Genomic DNA, 19,901 nt, shown 5'->3' with positions numbered 1-19,901 from the left:
GGACCAGATGGGGTACAGGGGATTGAACCTGGGTCAGCCACATGCAAGGCAAGTGCCCTACTCACTGCACTATCATTCCAAACCCCAGAACTCACACTTTTTACCCTGCAAGCCAATTAACAATCAGAAATATGGAGACGTTATAAGAGGACGTGGTAGATTCAAATTCTGGTGGTAAATATCATCTGATATGGGCTATCAATACAACGATTCTATCACAGATTAGCTGAATATCATCTGGTATGGAATATCTGTACAATGATTCTATCTCAGTTTTCTCATACTGTGTTTGAAGCAACAAACCAAAAAAAAAGTTCGTAGAACATTGCAGATACTTAAGCAGTAATAGGGCACTATATATTCTTTATCAGTATCTGATGGGCACATTCCCCTCTAATTCTAATTCTGTCAAGAAATCTTGAACAAGTATAGATGCAGGTGAGGCCAGGGAATCTAACAGTTAGGGTGTAAGACTGTCAACTCCAGTGCGAGAAAAGATTCGAGCAACTCCACTGGTAGAGTACCTCTGATAATATCAGCAGGAAGACACTTTTTTTTCTCTTTTTGGGTCATGGCTGACAATGCTCAGGGGTTACTGCTGGTTCTGTATTCATAAATCTCTTTTGGCAGTGCTCAGGGGACCATATGGGATGATGGAAATTGAACCTGGGTCAGCCATGTGCAAGGCAAATGCCCTACCCACTGAACTATCACTCCAGCCCTGGAAGACACAATTTTTGAAAGCAAGAAGAGAGTGCTATGAGCTAAAAGGTTTCCAGGGGGCTGCTGAAGGGTTGCTGACACTTCAGTAGTGAGATGGGGTGCATATACCCCTAAAGCATAAGCATTTATACTCCTGCAAAATAATGCTACTCCAATGAAAGCTAAAACAAAACAAAATAAAACAGAACCCACCAAAGAAAAATCTGGAGCCAAGAAAGAGTATGGTGTGGTTAGGGTACATGCTGAAAAAAAGAAAACAAACAACAAAGAAATCTCTCTTTGCACGATCTTTCCTCTGTTCACTAAGAGAGCAAATTCAAGAAATAAAAATATACTTTAAGATTGTGCAAGAAATAAAAAAAAAATAATAAACAACCAAATCACTACATTAGAAAGGGAACATCCACTTAAAGAGGTAACATAGTCTTTCCTGAAATCCTGCTTTGACCAGCATAAGGTTAGAAATTACCTGCATCTCCAAACTGGCCATATAAGTCAAGATTCACCTTGTGGTGCCAATAGTATGCAGTTATTATAAATACTAGATGGCACTTTATGACAACTCCAAATAAGCTCTTAAATACACCGGGAGGAGGAGATCATAGTACAGGATCCCTGTACTATGGAGAGAAGGTGAAGAATACAGATAACATGTGGCCACATAGGCACAAAAAGAGGCCAATGTGTTATCTGCAAGGGAACAGGGACATTGTTCAAGAAGTGCTGAGTGACAGTTGCCTACAGTCAGAAAGGGGCCTCAAGTCGGGATAGGAAAGTAAGGGCTCAGATTTGCCAGCAGTGTTTTAATCTTTGTACCCTGTGACTGTGTTTCCCATTCAAAAATGAATCTCAACTGTGATCTGTGACATGCCAAGTCAGCGGACACTGGAGCACAGGAAGCAGAAAAAAATGACAGTGGCAGCCAGGGATGAGGTTCCTGAGCCAGGGGCCCAGCACACAGCCGCTGCCGGCACGGGGCAGACAAGCTCACACATGCTCTCTTTGTTGTGGGCACTGGCATCAGGCAGGAGGCAAAGGAGGCTTTACAGGCATTCCAGAGGCATGACAGCTCCATGAAAAAAAAAAGATGTGTATAAATAATCCCTCCTGTGGACCAGGTATTCTGCTGACCAAAGCATATGGAGAGGCAGAGGCAGTGAAATACACAGGAGGAAGTCCAAAGAGCCAAGAGGGTAGAGCACCCTTGGCAATGATGGCCATGGTCGGAATTAAAGGTGGAGAGGTCTGAGAGAGAAGTTCTGCTTCTCACTGCAAAATCCCATGGCACTGGTCCTGAGAGAAGTACAGGGGCTTAAGAACATATGTGGCCACCTCCAGTTTCATCTCCAGCATCCCATACAGTTCCCTGAGCACTGACAAGAGTGAATTATGAACACAGAGCCCGGAGTAAACCCTGAGCACAGAAGGGCATAGCCAAACACTGTCCCAAGCCAACACCACCACACACATACATACAGACACCCCCCCCCAAACAAACAATCAAACTCAAAAACATCCATGCACTGACTATTTTCAGGGGAACATCCCGCAGATGGAAAAACAGCAACATAAAAGTCCTCCCCTCCATTCCAGGGTAGTGAATCAGTCCACAGCAGGGGCATTCCAATATGAAGAGCAACAGCACAGTAAAGTAACATGTATCACTAGCTTCAGGTTCAATGTCCTCAGTGTTGCATGTGGCAGACATGGCCCAACCATCTGCAGTGTCCACTTCCTCAGGGAGGAGCAGAGTGAGTCAAGGTCCAGGCCTGGCCCTTTATCCAGCCCATTATTTCCCAGAGAAGGGCTGGATACCACGCACAAGAGGGTGCTTCGATCTTCTAGTGGGGAACAGGAGCAGCCTCAGTACAACTGTGAATGCAACTGTTTGTTTGCTTAAAGAAGGTGGAATTCCAGGGGTGCGGGTGGGGCCGAGTGATCTGCAAAGGAGGCAGTGGACCAAAATAGTTTGAGCATCTGCTAAAAATGGGTATGGACGGGAAGTGTGGAGCCAAGTGGGTCTCCCTGTTTCCGCCTGGGGACACCTTGGCCCAGTTCCTATGGAGAAATGGCTGCTCGGGTGGTAGTGCCCTCTGATAAGAAGAGAGTTTCAGTGCAGGCTGTGGCACCTGGGCCTGGCTGTGGCACCTGCGCCCCTCTGCTCAGGCTTCTGCTGGAAATTGTTTCCTAAGTACGGTTGTGTTGGTTGCCAGATCTCAGCTGGAGTGGGGGCTGGAGGCCAGCAGCAGACTGCAGGCAGGAAATGAAGTGGAAAGAGCTCAGGACATGGGCGGAGGTGGGACAGACACTCAGCTGCCGGGGCAGGCAGCAAGACCTAGGACGTCAGTCCTTGATCTAGAAAATGAGGAACCTGACCTTTCTAGAGCTTTCCCTGGGTTCCTGCCTCACTTCTGCAGGTGTTAAACGATTTCAGTGGTTAGGAAATCCATAAAAGCAGTACTGAGTTACATATTCCTAGAACACACCACTCTTTGTACAGGTAAACCAGCTCTAACTGGAGCAGAGGCATTCGGTTTCTGGCGGTTGGTTGATTTTTATATAGGGGCCACACTTGCAGAGCTGAGACTGAATATAGGACCTCACCATGGCCTAGAGCCAGTCTCCACAACCCCTCCCCCGTCAGTCACATGCAAGGCAAGTGCCCTCCCTAATCACTGTACTATCACTTTTATTTATTTTTTATGTTTGAGGAATGATACATGTCATGCTCCACATTACTGCTCTGGGCAAACAGAAGATAAACCAGACCTAGTCCTGCCTTTAAAGGCCCCACAGTTCAGAACCATCAGGTCCACTTATATTCCAACAACTTCCAAATAACCTCATCAGAAACCTTGAAATAAAACTATGAGTAAGAACAAAGAGAGCAGACACCACAGGAGCTGGGCACCAGAGAAATCACTCGTTAGGAAGTTAAAGGGGCAATGAACAGAAGAATAAAACAGAGCTGCCCTTATGTAAGAGGGAGACAAGATGGGGGTGGCAGGAATAAGAATGTGCCATGCAGGCTAAAGATGGCCAATTGAGCAGGGACAGCTGTTAGTCTAATCTGGTGCTCCCTGAATGGATACACACTTCTTTCGGACTTTAACCTGTAAATACTCCACTATGATATTAAACCTCACATTCAACCTGCACATAGTGCACAACTTAATATGCTTTCAGTTTACTGGGGGAGGACTCTCAAAGGGATCCATTAGTAACTCAGCTAACCAAGGGTCTATGCAATGGCCCGAAGACAGTGTTGCTTGGCTGGGCCCTGTGGTGCTGGGGATACCTGGGCCGTCCCCCACAGTGCTAGCCCCTTCCAGGCCTGGCAATGCTCAGGGGACCACGTGATGCTGGGTATAGAAGTAGGTCGGGTATGTGCTAGTTATCTCTATACTATCTCCCGGCCACTTGGTTTCACTATAAAGCCATCAAGAATTAGGCAGTGCAGCAAGATAGAAGCAACAAATCCAGCTAGTCCCCACTCCCCACCCCCAATCTTCTCTTAAGCTCAGTTGAAAGCTTAAGACAAATAATGACTGGTTTCTCCAGTCATTATTGGGAGCCAGGCTCACATCTCCACTACCTCTTGTTCCCAGATATTGGCGACTCCTGGTCCTCTATGGAGAATAGCTTGGGCTGGTTAGTGCTTTGCAACCATGTGCAGAAAGAACTGAATGGCAGAGGAAGCAGAATGTGATGGGGTCAGAGCTCAAAGCTTAGGAGGTCTTTAAAGCCTCATATTTGATATATTTTAAAATGTACACATAATTCTAGGCTGGAGCAATAGCACAGCAGGCAGGGAGTTTACCTTGCATGCGGCCAACCCGGGTTCGATTCCTCTACCTCTCTCAAAGAGCCCGGCAAGTTACTGGGCCCGCTCAAGCAAATTGATGAACAACGGGAGGACAGTGCTACAGTGCTACACACAATTCTGGGCTAAAGCAATAGTATGGCGAGCAAGGTGTTTGCCTTGCATACAGCCGATCCAGTTTCGATTCCTCTGCCCCTCTGGGAGATCCTGGCAAGCTACCGAGAGTATCTCGCCCGCACAGCAAAGCCTGGCAAGTTTTTTTTATCACATGCTGGAGCACATGCTCTGCATCCTGGAAGCCCAGGCTCCATCCCTGTCACCATACAGTCCCCCAAGCACCACCAGGAATGGGTCCCCAAGCACTGGGCTGATAGCAGTCCTTGAGTACCCCTTCGTGGGCTCCTTACCCTCCCTCCTAAAAATGACCATAAATAAGAACAGAGAATGCCCATTTTCTACATTACTGACGACTCATAATGCAGTTTATATTCAACAGATGCAGTGAGATGCTGGACCAGCTGAGGATGATGAGAAAGCCCATCAGGGCCAGGTCAGAAGCAGGAAGCAAAGCTTGGGCTCTCGGGCCTTGCTCCCACCTCATTTCTCATGAGTCCCCTCTCTCCACCTGGTGCCGGGGGCCACGGGCACTGTGTCATCCAGGAAGATACTCCCATACGGGAAGATGTTGCCTCAGGACCAAAAAATGAAGCTTGTCAAATCTAATCAAATAATGACTCTACTTCCTGGGATCATTTCTATAGTTCATTAGTAGAGAAGTTTCTCTGATTGTGTAGAGCACCTGAAACCATGAAGAGGAGGCAGAGCATCCTCTCCTGGGTGTGAAGCTGGTTCTAGGCGTTGCTTTTGCAACTGCCCTTTGCCACTGATGAGCAGTCTTCTTCCTTTGGAAGTGAGAGGGAGAGGATGATGCAGTCTGAGTGGTTCCGTTTAAAAAAAAAACTCATTAAATAAAAGTCTGCGGTTCTCTGTAACCCAAACATAGCACCAAAAAACCAAAGATCGTTTAGGCATCTGCATGTTCACATTTTCTCTTCCTCTTCCAAGCCCCGTTTTCTCTCCCTTGGTTCAAGACACTCTGAGAGTTTCCAACTGCGTAGAATGACCGCCCCACCCCACCAAAATCTTGTTGAGCCCCTCCCAAGGGAAACCTTCATCTTTCACTTGTCTCTGTAATCCACCAGACTCTAAAGAAACGGCTTCAAAGACTCTGCCCTGAAGGAAATGATATTTTAGGACTCCCACCTAAAGGTTGATGCCAAAGGAATCTAGCACCATGTTTAGTGCCCTCGATGACCCACAACTCATCTTAAACCTATGCTTACTATACGGATGAGCACCAGCAAATTCCTCAAGGAGAGAGCAACAGAATGTAGGGAAGCTGGGATTTCAAGCCCACGTTCCTCAGCCTTTGAAACAAGAATGGAATCCAGTCACGAAAAACCTCTTGACAGGTACTTGGTGACTTGGGTCTCATGCACTATTTTCATTCATTGAAAAAGTAGAAGCAGTGGGAGCGGGAGGTGGGAGTACAGGGGAAGTGGGGGGAAATCTCACCATCTCCCAGCCTCCCCCCATCTATCTGCCTCCCACCATCAGTGTCCCATTGTCCTATGAGGAGCCGCCTAAGCTCCAATAAAGGCTAACTCCCTCCTGCCAGATCTTTTGTGCTTCACAGATACTCTACAGAACCTCCTCTAGGTCCCCATTCCTTTCGGACTTAAAGCATCCGCAGCTACAAACCAGCTACCACCTCACTACCGCTTTCTTATATCTTTCAAAAAATGTTTTCCTCTTGACTTCTGTTTTCCCTTCAACCCTTGCCCCATTGGCTCTTTGCTCTGCTCCTCAGCAAAACCAAGAGTTTCTGTTCTCTGACTCCCGTTCCTCTTTTAGCCCTTCACCAACCCGATGATTGGCATTGCCTTTCCCCAACCCCAACCCCCGCCACCACTGCCAGGGCTCTGACACATGGTCAGAGTGTGGCGCCCATATGGCTTCACCAGGGTCAATTCTTTTTTTTTCTTTTTGGGGTCACACCCAGCGATGCACAGGGGTTACTCCTGGCTCATGCACTCAGGAATTACACTCTTGGCAGTGCTCAGGGGACCATATGGGATGCTGGGAATCAGACCTGTGTCGGCCACGTGCAAGGCATAAGTCCTACTCACTGTGCTATCACTCCAGCCCCACCAGGGTCAATTCTAAGAGTCGTTCCACATAGCGGAGCCTACGCTCCCTCTCTGAACCCCCTCACCATATGCTTTCAGGACAGCCCTATCTTCTGGGGGTCCAGTTCTGTCCAGTTTCGTACTCCTTAATCCCCAAGTGGGGGCAGTCACTGTTTGGTCATCAATCTCTGTCCTCCTCTCGCCCCCCTCTCCCCCCAACCGAGGATCATCATAGCCCATTACCCTAAATACCACTTCAACATCTATGTCTCCACTCTATGCATCACTAAGCCAAAGCTTTCCATCTGAAAAGTCAAACTTCCTTCCAATACTGCTCGATGAAGCCACCTGGCTGTCTTGACATCTCCAACCCTACCTTGTAAAAAGTCAAATCCTGTTCCTGCCCCTGAGTCTATTCAGCTCAGAGTCTTGCCTAAACCACTGTACAAAAAACAATCCGTTCAGTGGTTCAGGCCAAACCTTGGAAACATTCTTTCCTGCTCTCTCACACTGCATACCTAGTCCATAAGAAATCTGTCAGCTCCAAATTCAAAACACACCCAGGATCTAACCACTTCTTACCATCTTCACTCCTACTCTGATCCAAGCCGTCACCAAATCTTACCTATTATTACAGAAGCCGCCTAATTACTAGTCCCCACTTCTATCCTCACCCCCATTCTGTGCGTGCTCAATAGTCTCGCAACTGGAAAAAAATTATTTAAAATCCACATTAGCGTCCAGGAAAATGGTTGTAAGGTCTGGAGTCCTATTTGATACTATGGTCCCCTGAGCATCCCAAGGAGCAATCCTGGAACACCAAGCTGGGAGCTGCCCCCATGCAGAGCGAGGTGTGGCCCTGAAACCAAAGTAAAGAAACTAAACTAAATTAAAGACAGAATAGTTCATCCTCTTCTCAGAACACTACATGGACTCTAAATGAAACTCTTCTCAGTTTCTTTCAGAGTAACAAATAAAGTCTTTCAGTCACAATGTGTCTTCAAGAAGACTAGGGGCTGGAGAGAGAGCACAGCGGGTAGGGCGTTTGCCTTGCACGCAGCCGACCCAGGTTCGATTCCCAGCATCCCATATGGTCCCCTGAGCACCCCCAGGAGTGATTTCTGAGTGAAGAGCCAGGAGTAAGCCCTGTGCATCGCCGGGTGTGACCCAAAAAGCAAAAAGAAAAAAAAAAGAAGACTATGTCTCTCCTCCTGCTCTTTCATATGCCAGGCATGTTTCTGCCTCATGCCTCAGGGCCTTTGCACTTACTAGTCAGAAATGCTTGTCCCCACCCCAAGGGTGACAGGGTTTAATTATCCTCTGCCTTGGTGAAGTTCTCCCAGGCTGACTTACTGCCAACTATTAGGTTGGTAGTCCCTTTGCCCTTTGCCCATGCCCTCTTCCCTTTCTCCTCTGGTATTTTCCTCTTTACCTCTTATTGCCAACTAAAGCAATACACTCATTTATTATCTCCTGCATCTGCACCTAAGTTGGAATTTTACCTCTGGTATGCAGATGTATCTTCAGCATCAGATAGTTCCATATGGAACATATAGTAAATGTGTGATGAACATTGGGGGGGGGGAAGTAGGGAGGGAGGGAGGGAGGGAGAGAGAGAGAGGGAGAGAGAGAGAGAGAGAGAGAGAGAGAGAGAGTGTTGTGGTCTCAGCAGATCCAAAGCACATGCACATTTTCCTCAAGTCTTCCTTGTTGCTTATGGTCAATTAAGGATAGAAATCCACATTCCTCTAAATTTGTGCATAAAATATATACAGGCTTTCACACAGAGACAAGCGATGCTTAATGAAGACACTTTGTCATCGTGAAAAATGGCTCACATGGCTCCTGGCTGGGGGCGCTGCTCAACGTGGGGATCACTTTCTTGGCATTACCTGCCGGGACCACCCTAAGGAGGGGTCCCTAGGATGCCTTCCATAATTCCCCCATTTTTTTTCTGAGTTAAGCCCCAGGTAGCAGTTTTCTAAATACAAGACTTATGAAACACTTTTCTTTCTAAACTGACTGATTCGACCATGTTCGGGGTGCTCCGGTACTCTTAAGGCAGCCCCCAAAGTCTTTCCTTCAACTGTGGATCAGTTATCTCCTGTCAACCTTTCCCAAGTCCTCAACCACTAAGCTCCAGAAGTCCAAGGCCATCCAGCTCCACCTTCTCATGCGCTTGTGTGTTCACTGGTAACCTCTTTACCACCCAGATCCTAAGCCAGCTGAGCTTTTTTCTGAGTATTATTCTAAGTTATCCTTGGGCCCAGAGAAGGCACAGGGATTAAGGTACTTGCCTTGCATGCAGTTGACCCTGCTTTGAAACCCATCGCCACTTACGGTACCCTGGTCCCATGGAGTGATCCTTAAGCCAGGAGTGAGCCCTGAGCATCACCAGGTGTAGCTCAAACCTATTCTCCCCACTCTCACTCTCCAAAAAAAGTCACTTAAATTGGTTCTGGTTGAACAGGAAACCATGAGGTCTCTGCAGCAAATGCCATTATCCTGGAATAGCAACACCCTATCACCTATGAGGCTTTAAAGCATTTCCGTATTTGAAAACGCCCCAGTTTATTTTTATGGCAGCAAAATTAGACTCTTTTAAGCCTATTCAGTAAGCTACTGTCTTTATTGAGGGGGAAGAGGATTCTCAAGCAGTACTTGGGGGGGTGGGGCAAGGGGCTCTACTGGTGATAGCTGAGCAACCAGACTGGATGGTTCAATTCTTGAACCCAATGGTGCTAGAGGTCACCAGGGCTACACTGGCGATGCTCAGGAACCACCAGGATGGAACCCAGTGGCTCTGGGGACAGGAGTCATGAGTGTTTGGAGTCCTATTCGGGATCTCAAGATGAGTTAGCTCCCCAGCTTCCCCAATCAATACATTTTGAATGCCTCGCATCCGTTGCCCGTGTTTTACGTTTCTTTTTTATCCTATCTTCAATCTCTCCAGAGCCTTGTGGAATTCCAAATGTTTCCCTATCACTAACTGAACATACCTTCGTTTGCAAGAAACAGACAGAACTCCACTACCAGTAGGTAGAAAGTGGTCAGGCCGTGACTGGACAAATGCATCAGCGTGTAAGGAACAACGAAGGGTTCCTTCCTCTGCTGGACAAGGAGAGAGCAAGAAGCTCCAAGTGCAACCTCGAAATCAGAACCAATGCAGATGCTCCATCCATAGCCCAATAGCCCAGAGTGGATGATGCCCATCCTACAGGGACACAAAGGTCACAAAGGCAGGAGCCTGATAGGTGACTGACTTCCTATCTCCTGAATCTGAAATATTTCATGTTTATGTGATTCACAATAAAAATTTTCTCTGTGTGAGGTCCAGGAATGGTTCAATGGAGGAAGTACCCACCTCGCAGGTGTGAGGATGAGCTCAGTTCCCAGTGCCATCAAGCTGGTCACAGTGGTCCTGCTGTCTGGGGTCGCTGGTGTGGCCCCCAGTGTACTTCGGCCAGAATGCGTGTGAGCACTGAAGCCATAGCACTGTGAGTACTGCTGAAAGAGTGTGTGCCTCCCAGAGAGCACTGGAAAAATCCAGAGTGAGCACCTATCTGGATATGCTGAAGCACCGTCCTGATTGTGTGTGACCTTTTGAGCTCTGTGGCCAAATGTGCCGCCCTGTAACCAGACATGTGACTCCCAAAGAGCAACACAATGAAGTGTGTGACCCCTAGTCATTGCAGCAACAGCAATAAAAAAAGGGGGGAAGGGATAGGAGAAGGGACTTCAATACAGGCAGGAGCTGGTGGGACAGCAGGGGATAGCATTTGCCTTGCACACAACTGTGCAACTGACCCTGGCTTGATCCCTGGGAACCACATATGGACCTCCCCAAGCACTGACAGGAGTAGCCTCTGAGTACAGTTGGGTCCCCCCCCCAAACAAAAACTCTACGCAACAAAATAATGAAAACCTAAATACAGGGCTGAAGAGATAGTACAGCAGGTAAGATGCCTGCCTTGCACACAGCTGACTTGGGTCTGATCCCCAGTATCCCATATGGTCCCAAGCCTATCAGGATTGATTCCCATATGCAGAACCAGGAGTGAGCCCTGAGCAGCACCAGGTGTTCCCCCCATAAAACCCCACCCAAACCCATAAACCTAAATCCAAATAAATGTCCTTTTCAAAATGAAGAAATTGCACTGACATTTTTATCACCAAGCATCAGAGAGCTTGAGGAAATGAGCATTACCGTGCGTTTCATTTATTCTTCATATCACTAACCAACGGGCTCGTTTCAAGTTATTCCAGTGTTTGTTTTTCTTTCTATACTCTCAGGCTTAGAAATCTGGGAGTTTCTAAAATGTTTCTCTATACTACATCTAAGATGGCTTTAAAAAATATAGTAATCCTCAGATTGTATGCCATGCCAAACACATCTAACTAGTGGGCATATAAACACGTGTGTACATACATATCCACAACGGCATGCATGTCACTTGTTTTTGCTTCTTTCTCGTGTTACTTGCTCTCCCCACCCCGTTCCACCCAGCCCTCCTAATTCAGAACAGTCTCCTTCCCCGAGTAATTGGTTTTTGAGACTGTAAAGCTTCCTCAAGTCCATTTTCCAGTTTGAGATTAGATGAAATGATAGCAGTATCTAACACTGAAACCCAAAGTGAATGTGTGTATGTGACAGGGGGTGGGGGTTGGGGGTAGAGTCCGCTCGACATTCAGTGACCAATAGAAAATGGCCAACCATGGAATAGTTAAAGTGATCTGCAGATTTGCAGTTGTTTGGTCTTTCCTAAACAGAATAGGCGGAAAGTGATGATCAGATCACTCTGCCCCGTAATAAGGCAAACAGGAACAGGCTCTGGTGAGGATCCAATCTACCCGCCTCAGTTCCGGGTGAATTAACTGTTAGCCTCCTAACTTAGTTGGAAGAAATCAAGAGTTTGTGGGTCTAAATGAGAGTTTAAGGCTACCCGTTCCCTCACCCCCCCCACTTCCCCACACTCATCCCCCTTTACACTCTCTCTCTCTCTCTCTCTCTCTCTCTCTCTCTCTCTCTCTCTCCATCCATGCAGTTTTGAACATGGCCACACATGAAAGCCCAAACATGAAGAAAAATAAGTCATCATGTCCTGTTCGTGCGGACTACCCAGCAAGCACCAAAGGGAACCTCCAAAGTCCGCGTCTGGCATGGTCTAGAAACCACACAGCTGGCATTCCTTAGGGTTACCACCGCCCCAGAATTCACAGTCCATGTCCCCAGACATGGACGACCTATAAAACAAAGCAAGGGCAGGCACATCGCCATCTCTGTCTGCACAGGGCCAAACTGTTCCCAACCTTGCCTCTCTGCACACTGAAACGCCATGGGTATCCATCTCCAGCTCTTTTGAAATGTGATTTTCCAGACATGAGAGTGGAATGATGAAAGGGAGGCAGTACACCAAAATTTCATCACCAAAGTCAAACCCCAAAGCAGAGGGTCTTGTGAGCATTACATCTCCATGGGAAACAATGCACCTGCCATTGGGGGGAGGGGTATGGGGGGGCGAGTGGGGGGAGATTCCTGGAGAAGTCGTATCTGTTAGAATGGACACCTGCTGAACATTTACAACATACAGGTCTAGTGCTGCAGCCAGCAGTGTGAAATCCTTGCTGAAGTTCCCATGGCGGAGAACATGCTTTATACCAGACAGCGAAAGTGGACACAGAAGACGATGAAGGGGGAGAAAAGAAATAAAGTGGGGGTGGGGGTGGCAGGCGAGTGGCTGGCACCAGGTCAAGCCATGAGACAAGGCAGATGTAGACATAAAGCCAACTTGCTCTTCATGCCAGACCACATTAGCACATTTAACAAACAAACAGTATGTTTATCCTGGGCCAGCCTAGTCTTGAGCAGGGTTCCCCTTGCTCTTCAGCTGAGGAGGAATGGGCGAAGGAGGTTAGTTGTTGTGGTTTTTCATAACACATGTATATTCAGTCTCCACTCATGGTTCCAGGCAGAGCGGCTAAAACCCCGGGGATCTATGAGAGCAATAACAGCATCACATGAAGTTAATGGGGTGGCTTTGGGCCCCCACTAAAGGATGCAGCTGGTTGCCAGGTTGAAAAGTAGAAATCCGACCATGACTTCTTGAAGGACTGGAACTCTCAGACCCCACCCCTCACTCCCCACCTGCAGGGAGGGGAGAGGGCTGGAAACTGAAAGCAATCAGTAACAGCCAATGATTTCACTCATGACGCTTGCGTAATTAAGAATCATAAATGGAGGGGGATCTGAAGCACATCCAGGCAGGTGAGCAGGTAGAGAGGGTTGGGGTGAGGGTGTGGAAACTCTCAAACTCTTTTCCACACCTTGTTCTATGCATCTTTGCCACCTGGCTGACCCTGAGTCACAGCCAGGCATAACAACCAGCGATCTACTAAGTAAACTGTTACTAAGTTCTGTGAACTGCTCTAGGAAACCAACCAACATACTAAGAGGCTTGTGAAACCTTCCATCTGGAAGGGCTAATCAGCCGCGATCACTGACGACAACCTAGACTGGGCTGGCATCTTAAATGAGGGACACAACCTGGTGGGCCTGAGCCCTTAATCTGCAGGAAGGAGCTGATGACTGTCTCTGGAGAACGGGTGTTAGAATTATCTTGAATTTAAAGCTGTTTAATGGTGGGTCATTTCCGGTGCCCCCGCCCTCACAGACATGTCAGAATTGTGTGCAGAGTTACCTAAACCCCCACGCACTGTCATGGCAGGGTAGAACCTATCCCAGCTAACTCTGAGTCTGCTCTGGCCCACTCTGCTGTCTCCCCGCCTGTGTATCTGTGTAAGGAAAGAAAAGCTGATCGAGCTCAAACCAAGAAAACTCTAAGAACAGATCTTTGAAGTATACCAATGAAAACGAGTGCCAGAGAGCTGGGCTGAGCCTAGGATTATATTCTTTTTTTTTTTTTTTTTGCTTTTTGTGTGGGGGGTCACACCCAGCGATACACAGGGGTTACTCCTGGCTCATGCACTCAGGAATTACTCCTGGTGGTGCTCGGGGGAGCATATGGGATGCTGGGAATCAAACCCAGGTCGGCCAAGTGCAAGGCAAACGCCCTATCTGCTGTACTATCGCTCCAGCACCCAGATTATATTCTTAATGAAGGCATTCTCCAAGTGACCCTAATGGCCAGCCAGGTTTAGGAAGTCCTGAGGTTCCCTCCAAAACAGATCTGTACTCACCCGCAGATGGGGAAGACCAGTGGTACCCATTACTAAGGGCTCGATCTTTATGAGCTTCCCCTGAGTCCCTCAGAACTCTGGTGCAGACATGGGTCTACGCAGAAGGCCATTCACCAGCTCTCAGGCGCTCTACTGACCTCCAGGATTAGGTCAGCAGCATCCTCAAGTCTCCTCCTGAAGATTTCATGTCCTCAAGAACCTTTTACTGCTCTTGAAGAGCCAAGGCTCCTGCCATCAATTCGTAAGTGTCCTCACACCTCACAGGGTTAATCCTGTTTGATCGCCACTCCCTTGTCTAGTGATTCCAGGGCCTCCATTCTCTAGCCCATCCTTCTCTCTCTATTTGTATTATAGCAACCTCCAACGTCTGAGTATCCACTGCTGGGCAGGCCTGTACTTCTGGGGTTAAGTTCTGAGGTCTGTCTTTTAAGGCAAAAGTCAAGTATAATTAAAAATCACTCATGAAAATCCCTCTGTCGGGAGCTGGGCTCTTGAAAACTTGAACACCAAGAATTAACATCTTGTGTGTCTCTGCAGTAAGGTTAAGGCCTCTCTCCTCCTGGGGATCCACTTAGATCTGAGAAGGGCAAAGGGTTAAGCAAAGGAATTTCTCCCTCTCTCCAACCTGGGCTAGAATAGTGGATTTCACAAGTTAAATTGAGTGTATGAGATGACTCCACTGTGCTTGAAAGAGCCAGGCTAGGTGCTATCAGACAAAGAAACAAACACCAGATCCCTGGTCTCACATAACCGATAATCCACTTGGGAGAAATTAGATCATCCTTCAGTGGTGGTAACAGTTAAATACAAAACCAGTCCAACTGTCAAGGCAGCTGATGCTAAATGTTTCAGACATTCGAAAGAAGAGATTGCTAGGGTGGAGGGAGGACTCGGAAGATGTTCAGGGAGAAATTGAATCTGGCTGTGTAGCTCTTTGGTTCTTTTACAATGAGCTGACTCAGAACCAATCCACCCTGATCCAACCAATCCAGCTTCTGAGTAAAACTAAACCTGACTTCTAAGCCTAAGGTCATATTTTTTGTCTGGTTCCTACTGTCCCTCTTCAAAGTGCCATATACTTCATTCTGTGCTACAGTTAAGGTTACCATAGCCAGCAGTACTTTCTCACCAAAGCTTAATTGGGAACACTGGTAGGCTAACACAGAGTAAGTGTACAATTCAGGACACAGAATAACTACCTTTATAAGCGTGAGACCCTTTTCCCCAGTAGATCATTCATTCTGTATGAATACTCATCCTTTCCACCCCAGCTTATTACCTGCATGATCTCATAGCAGCCTGCATTAAAATTAAAACTGTCCCTTTGTGGGTTTTTTGTGTAGTCCCAAGGTCTCTCTCTGTCCAGTATGGTGCCTTCTCCACTCCTGGGACTCAAGGTGACAAAGCACAGTCCTTGGGTGATGGCTCTGTGTCCCCTGGCACTCAGGATAAATTCAAGGAAGCAAGCACTTTAATACACATCCTGGATGGCTCCAGTCACCCTTCACTGCACTTTTTCAGAAACTGAGTGTGTGTGACGGTGAGTCAGGCAAAGAAGGAAAAACCCCAGAAGCTGATCCAAGGCTAGCTGGAATAAGGGTCAATAGCAAGAGAGTCCAGGCACAGATACTGAAATAGATATAGCCTGGTCCATACAAGGGAGCAGCTTAATACAGCAACAGCGTAGAAAATGCTACCGAAACTCCAACATGCACCGATTTCTCCCAGCTGCAAGACACTTCTGATTTTCCCTTTCCAGGAAGGCCTGAGCAGATATACCAGGTTCCAGATCCGGCTTCTGTTAAGAGTCTACTAAAGCCCTTGGGAGACCTGAGGCATTTCCCAACTTTCAGCTTTTTTTTTTATCTCCAAAGGGAGCCAAGATCACCAAACATGATTTTACAAGCCAGGAAGAAGACAGACTCAAAACAGAAGTGATTGATGGTGGGCTTGGAGAGAGTCTAGAAGCTACAAGGGATCTGAACGTTGCCATAAAGAAAAGACAGGTACCGTAGACTCTTCCTTCCAGATTATTCCATGTTCAGACACAGACCAACCGATCTCCTCCCAGCAATGCTGAGCAGTTACTCACAGGATGGACAGGGCCACAGGAGGCCTCCAGCACTTGTTACCTGGAAGTGGTGACGCATCCCTAACCACTCAAGAGAACAACACCGAACACTACTCATACCCTGATCTCAGGAACTGTAGCCCTCAGCTCATAATTCTTCTGAGTCTGAAGGCTGCTTTTTTTTTTAATACTCAGCCTAAAACCTAAGTGGCATTTTATAGTCTTCAGTTCAGTTTTATAGTCTCCCAAGTTGCAGGAACACCCAACGTGTTTTAAGAGTCTCAGTCATAGTTTTATTCTGTTATAAAATCTTAACCGGAGTTTAGATATTAAATAGTTCAATAGCACTGCAGAAAATTTAACTCACAAAAATCCAGGGCAGTTTCTACTGTAACACTTTCATCTGTTAGCCCCACATTTAGATGTTCACTTCTACCTCAATGAAATCCCTACTCAGCAAATTTGTCATAAATCTAATTGAGATTGATTGATACTTGCTTTAAACACTGGTTTCATAAATGTGACTAAGAATTTAAAATGTCAACTACCTAAACTATCACAGCCTTTTCACAGTCTTAGAATCATGGATTTGCAACACTTGCACCTAACTGGCACACGACAGGTATTATTGCTTTTAAACTAATCATCATTAACAGCAGGCACCCCTACCACTTTGCAAGTTCTCCCCTAATTCTCACAACTCTCTTAAGCAATAAGCCATTTTACAGATAAGGAGACAAAGACCCAGAGTAAATTAACAGCTGCTAAGTGGCCAAGAAAGAATTCATGGGACCAAGCACAAGTCCCTCTACACCCCCTGAGCTTTCCCATCAGAGTGCAGAATTGAGGAAACGTAACCAGAAGCTACGAGGATCTTGATTTCACTCTTTTACATCCACATTCTTTGCTGACAAAGGTCAGCAAAGGGCATGCCGCATACTGGTTCTCTTGGTGGACAAGGGCTACGCCAGAAACTGGGAGCGCTTTACCCAAGGAAGCAGAGAACATAAACCACAGCACCTTGGGTGGGTTTCTGTCATATGTTGGACTCCGGGGACAGATATAATCCCCCTAAAGGGGGCCCCTCCCCACCCAAGGGCCTCTTCAGCCACTCACTCTTGCTAGTGCCTAAAAAAGGGCATTTCTAGGAAGCATCAGCCCTAATCGCTAGCTGATTGGCCCCTAGGGGAAGGCTTACACGACAGCTCTAAAACTAGAGAAACCCACCAGCAGTCAGGAGTTCCAGCAAGCCTGCAGTTGACCTCAGTACGACTACAGTGTCCCGTTAAGCCCATCCATCTAAAGACTATTTCCTCCACCTTCACAGAGTCTGTGTGAGTAAGCAGTGGCAGGCAGCCCCCACAGGGGTCTGGGGTGCACACCCAATGCCCAGGACAATGTATTCCTTCTGCTGGACACCCACAAGGGCTACACTCAGTTCCATTTCTCTCTCTGGGTGGATACACTCCTAGGTCACCAGCCCGGCTTCCATTAAGAGTTCCCAGATCCCATGCTGCCTTTCTGATTTACAGCTTAATCATTATTTCTACCAAGGCAGAGAAGAGTCAGGCAGTCCGCCAGGCCTGCAGGCCACCAGAAAGTAACATCCCCATCTCCAGCCAATCTCTCCGCTGCAGGAGCAGGTGTTATCAGAATAATCTAATACCCAGGGGATCCACCAAAGCCACCAGTCACAGAGAGTGCTCCGGTGCTGGGTTCCAGAAGTTCCCTACATGGCTAAATTCCCATTCTCCTCTGGTCCACACTGAGGCCTTTCTTTGCGGTGCTCCACTGTTTTCTCCAGTCTATTGGTCCTGGAAGTGCTTCCCCACTCCCCAGCCCCCTTCAAACCACCCCCCCAATCCCACATACACCGGTTCAATCAAAGGCTGAGCTAAGTTAATTTGGGGGTAGCCCAGATCTAGAACACAACTCCACAGGCATTACCGGCACCAAAGGCCCACCACACTGGCTCCTAAAGAGCTGGAGGCCTGCAGGCCACCAGAAAGCAACCGTGGGACTAAAACGCTGTCAGGGAGACCAGGAAAGGCAGGCGAGCAGGTGGGTGTCTGCAAGTTCACTATACACGGGGGCCCTGAATAGTGCGGGGTTTGTCATTCCCAAAGTCTGTGAGTCAGAGCCACGGCCCAGGTAGGACATCCGGCTCTCACTCCTGGGGTGAGCCTGCCCCAGTAAATCCAGAGAACTACTGGATGTAGGGGTGCCACTGGGCTTTGGGGCCTGGGCTAGGGAGGGGCATGCACGCCGCCCCCGGGAGTGGGGGGTAGGGGGCGGTTGTTTTCTCAGCTGACTTAGTCCTCCAACAGGTGTTCGGTGAGTACCATCATTTCCAAAGGGGAAAAAAAAAAAACCTCTGGAAGACGCGGAAAGGATCTCCTCTGCCCCGACCGCGCGCCCCGCAGGAATCTCCGCGCACCACCCGCTGCAAAGTGGCTTTCCAACTTTCAGCCGGGCGCGCGGGCGTTCCCGGAGTTTGGGAAAGGCCTGGGGCTCCCGGAGCAACGTGCCCAGGAGGCTCAGCGCCGGGACACGGCCCCTCTCCCCCGAGTTACCTCCACCCCGAGTTACCTTTCCCTCCCCAGCCCCGGCCCGGACACACGTAAAGCCCGGCCCAGCGTGCCACCTGCCGGGTTCCCAGCAAACGCGCCCGGCAGAAGGGGCCGCGGGAAATCACTTTGTTTGCAAGAGAGGGGGAAGGAAAAAAAAAAAGTCAAACTCTCCAAGGCGGGAGGGGGCGCGGGCAGCACCGCCTGGCACCCGCGCCGCGGTCCGCAGGGCTCGGCCGCTCCCGGCCCGGGGAGGGCGCAGGAGCCGGGCGGGGGTGGGGCGGGGGTGGGCGGCCGGGCTCGGCTGCTCCTCCCGCGGGTGGCGGCCGCAGGGGTAGGGCCGGCGGGCGGGAACGCGGCGCGCCCTCGCCCCGCCTGGCGCGCGCGCTCGGCGCCCCGGTGGGAGTGGGAAGGGTCGGGGTTGGGGGTGCGGGGGGGACACTCACAGCCGCTTGTCCTGGGGCTGCAGCTGCCAGTGCATGGCCAGCGAGAAGCCGAAGAGGCTCCCGGGCTCCCCGCGTTTCCTGATCACATTGTCCTCGCGGGTGTCCAAGTTGAAGGCGGCGCCGAGTCGGGGCAGAAGTCCAGCCGACAGGTAGAGCAGCCAGAGCCGCCCCGCGGCCGCCATGGGCCGGCGCATCTGAGCGAGGTGCGGGAGCGCCGAGGCGCGGCGGCCGGCTGCGCGCTGCTGCCGCGGTCCTCCTCGGTCTCCGCTCGCCACCACCGCGCGCGCGGTCCCCACCCCCGGGACGAGTCGCGCTCCCCGCCCGGCCGCTCCCCCTCGCGGGCAGCTCCCGAGCGCTGAATGAGCCCGTTGTTCTCTGGAGACTCGCCGGCGTTTTATCAAGTGACGAGGGCGCCGGCCCCGCCCCTCCCCACCCCGCTGGCCCCTCCTCGCGCGCCCTCCCGCACCTTCCCGGGCCGGGCCGGGCCGAGCCGAGCTGCTGCCTTTGCCGCCGCTACCGCCGCTGCTGGGGCGTCCGCCCGCCCCTCCGCGCTCTGCGGCCGCCGCCTACCTGGCCGGCCCGGCAGCAGCGCCCCGGGGGGAAGACACCCCAGACCAACTCTGAGCAGAGCCGTTCCCGCGGCGCTGGAGGCTGGGGAACCTTCCCCGGAAAGAAGCGCAGGAATGACGGCAGCTAACTAGTGCGTGCAGAAAAGCCCCGGAGTTGCTGACTACCTGTTGGAGCAGAAACGGGGCTGGTGGGGTGGGGTGGGGTGCCCTGCAGGCCGGAAGCGGCGTGCGCGCCGGGGGGCCCACGTGCAATTGCAGATCTCATGCATGCATGCGTGCGTGCATGCATGCGTTCGTTCCACAAGTTGTTGATGGA

At 49.5% G+C, this 19,901-nt stretch overlaps 1 protein-coding gene and 1 non-coding gene across 3 annotated transcripts in view; one reads left to right on the top strand and one right to left on the bottom strand.

Annotated features, from left to right (window-relative positions):
* The window catches only part of ITGA6 (integrin subunit alpha 6), a 90,338-nt gene extending 70,978 nt beyond the window's left edge, over window positions 1-19,360 (bottom strand). For both annotated transcript variants that reach the window (XM_056110304.1, XM_056110305.1), the window contains exon 1: window positions 19,017-19,360. In XM_056110304.1, coding sequence (XP_055966279.1) covers window positions 19,017-19,210 — 194 coding nt within the window. In that variant the 5' untranslated portion in view covers window positions 19,211-19,360. The remainder of the gene's footprint in view (window positions 1-19,016) is intronic.
* LOC130019860 (small nucleolar RNA U3) lies at window positions 5,277-5,489 on the top strand. Its single transcript, XR_008791918.1, has one exon. It is a non-coding gene; the product is annotated as a small nucleolar RNA U3 (small nucleolar RNA).
* Window positions 19,361-19,901: the final 541 nt, after the last annotated feature.

The sequence above is a fragment of the Sorex fumeus genome, unplaced genomic scaffold, assembly GCF_029834395.1.
Source record: "Sorex fumeus unplaced genomic scaffold, SorFum_2.1 ptg000009l, whole genome shotgun sequence".
NCBI classification, from domain to species: Eukaryota; Metazoa; Chordata; class Mammalia; order Eulipotyphla; family Soricidae; genus Sorex; species Sorex fumeus.
Note: the sequence above shows the minus strand (reverse complement) of the source record. Positions and strands in the feature narration are given on the sequence as shown.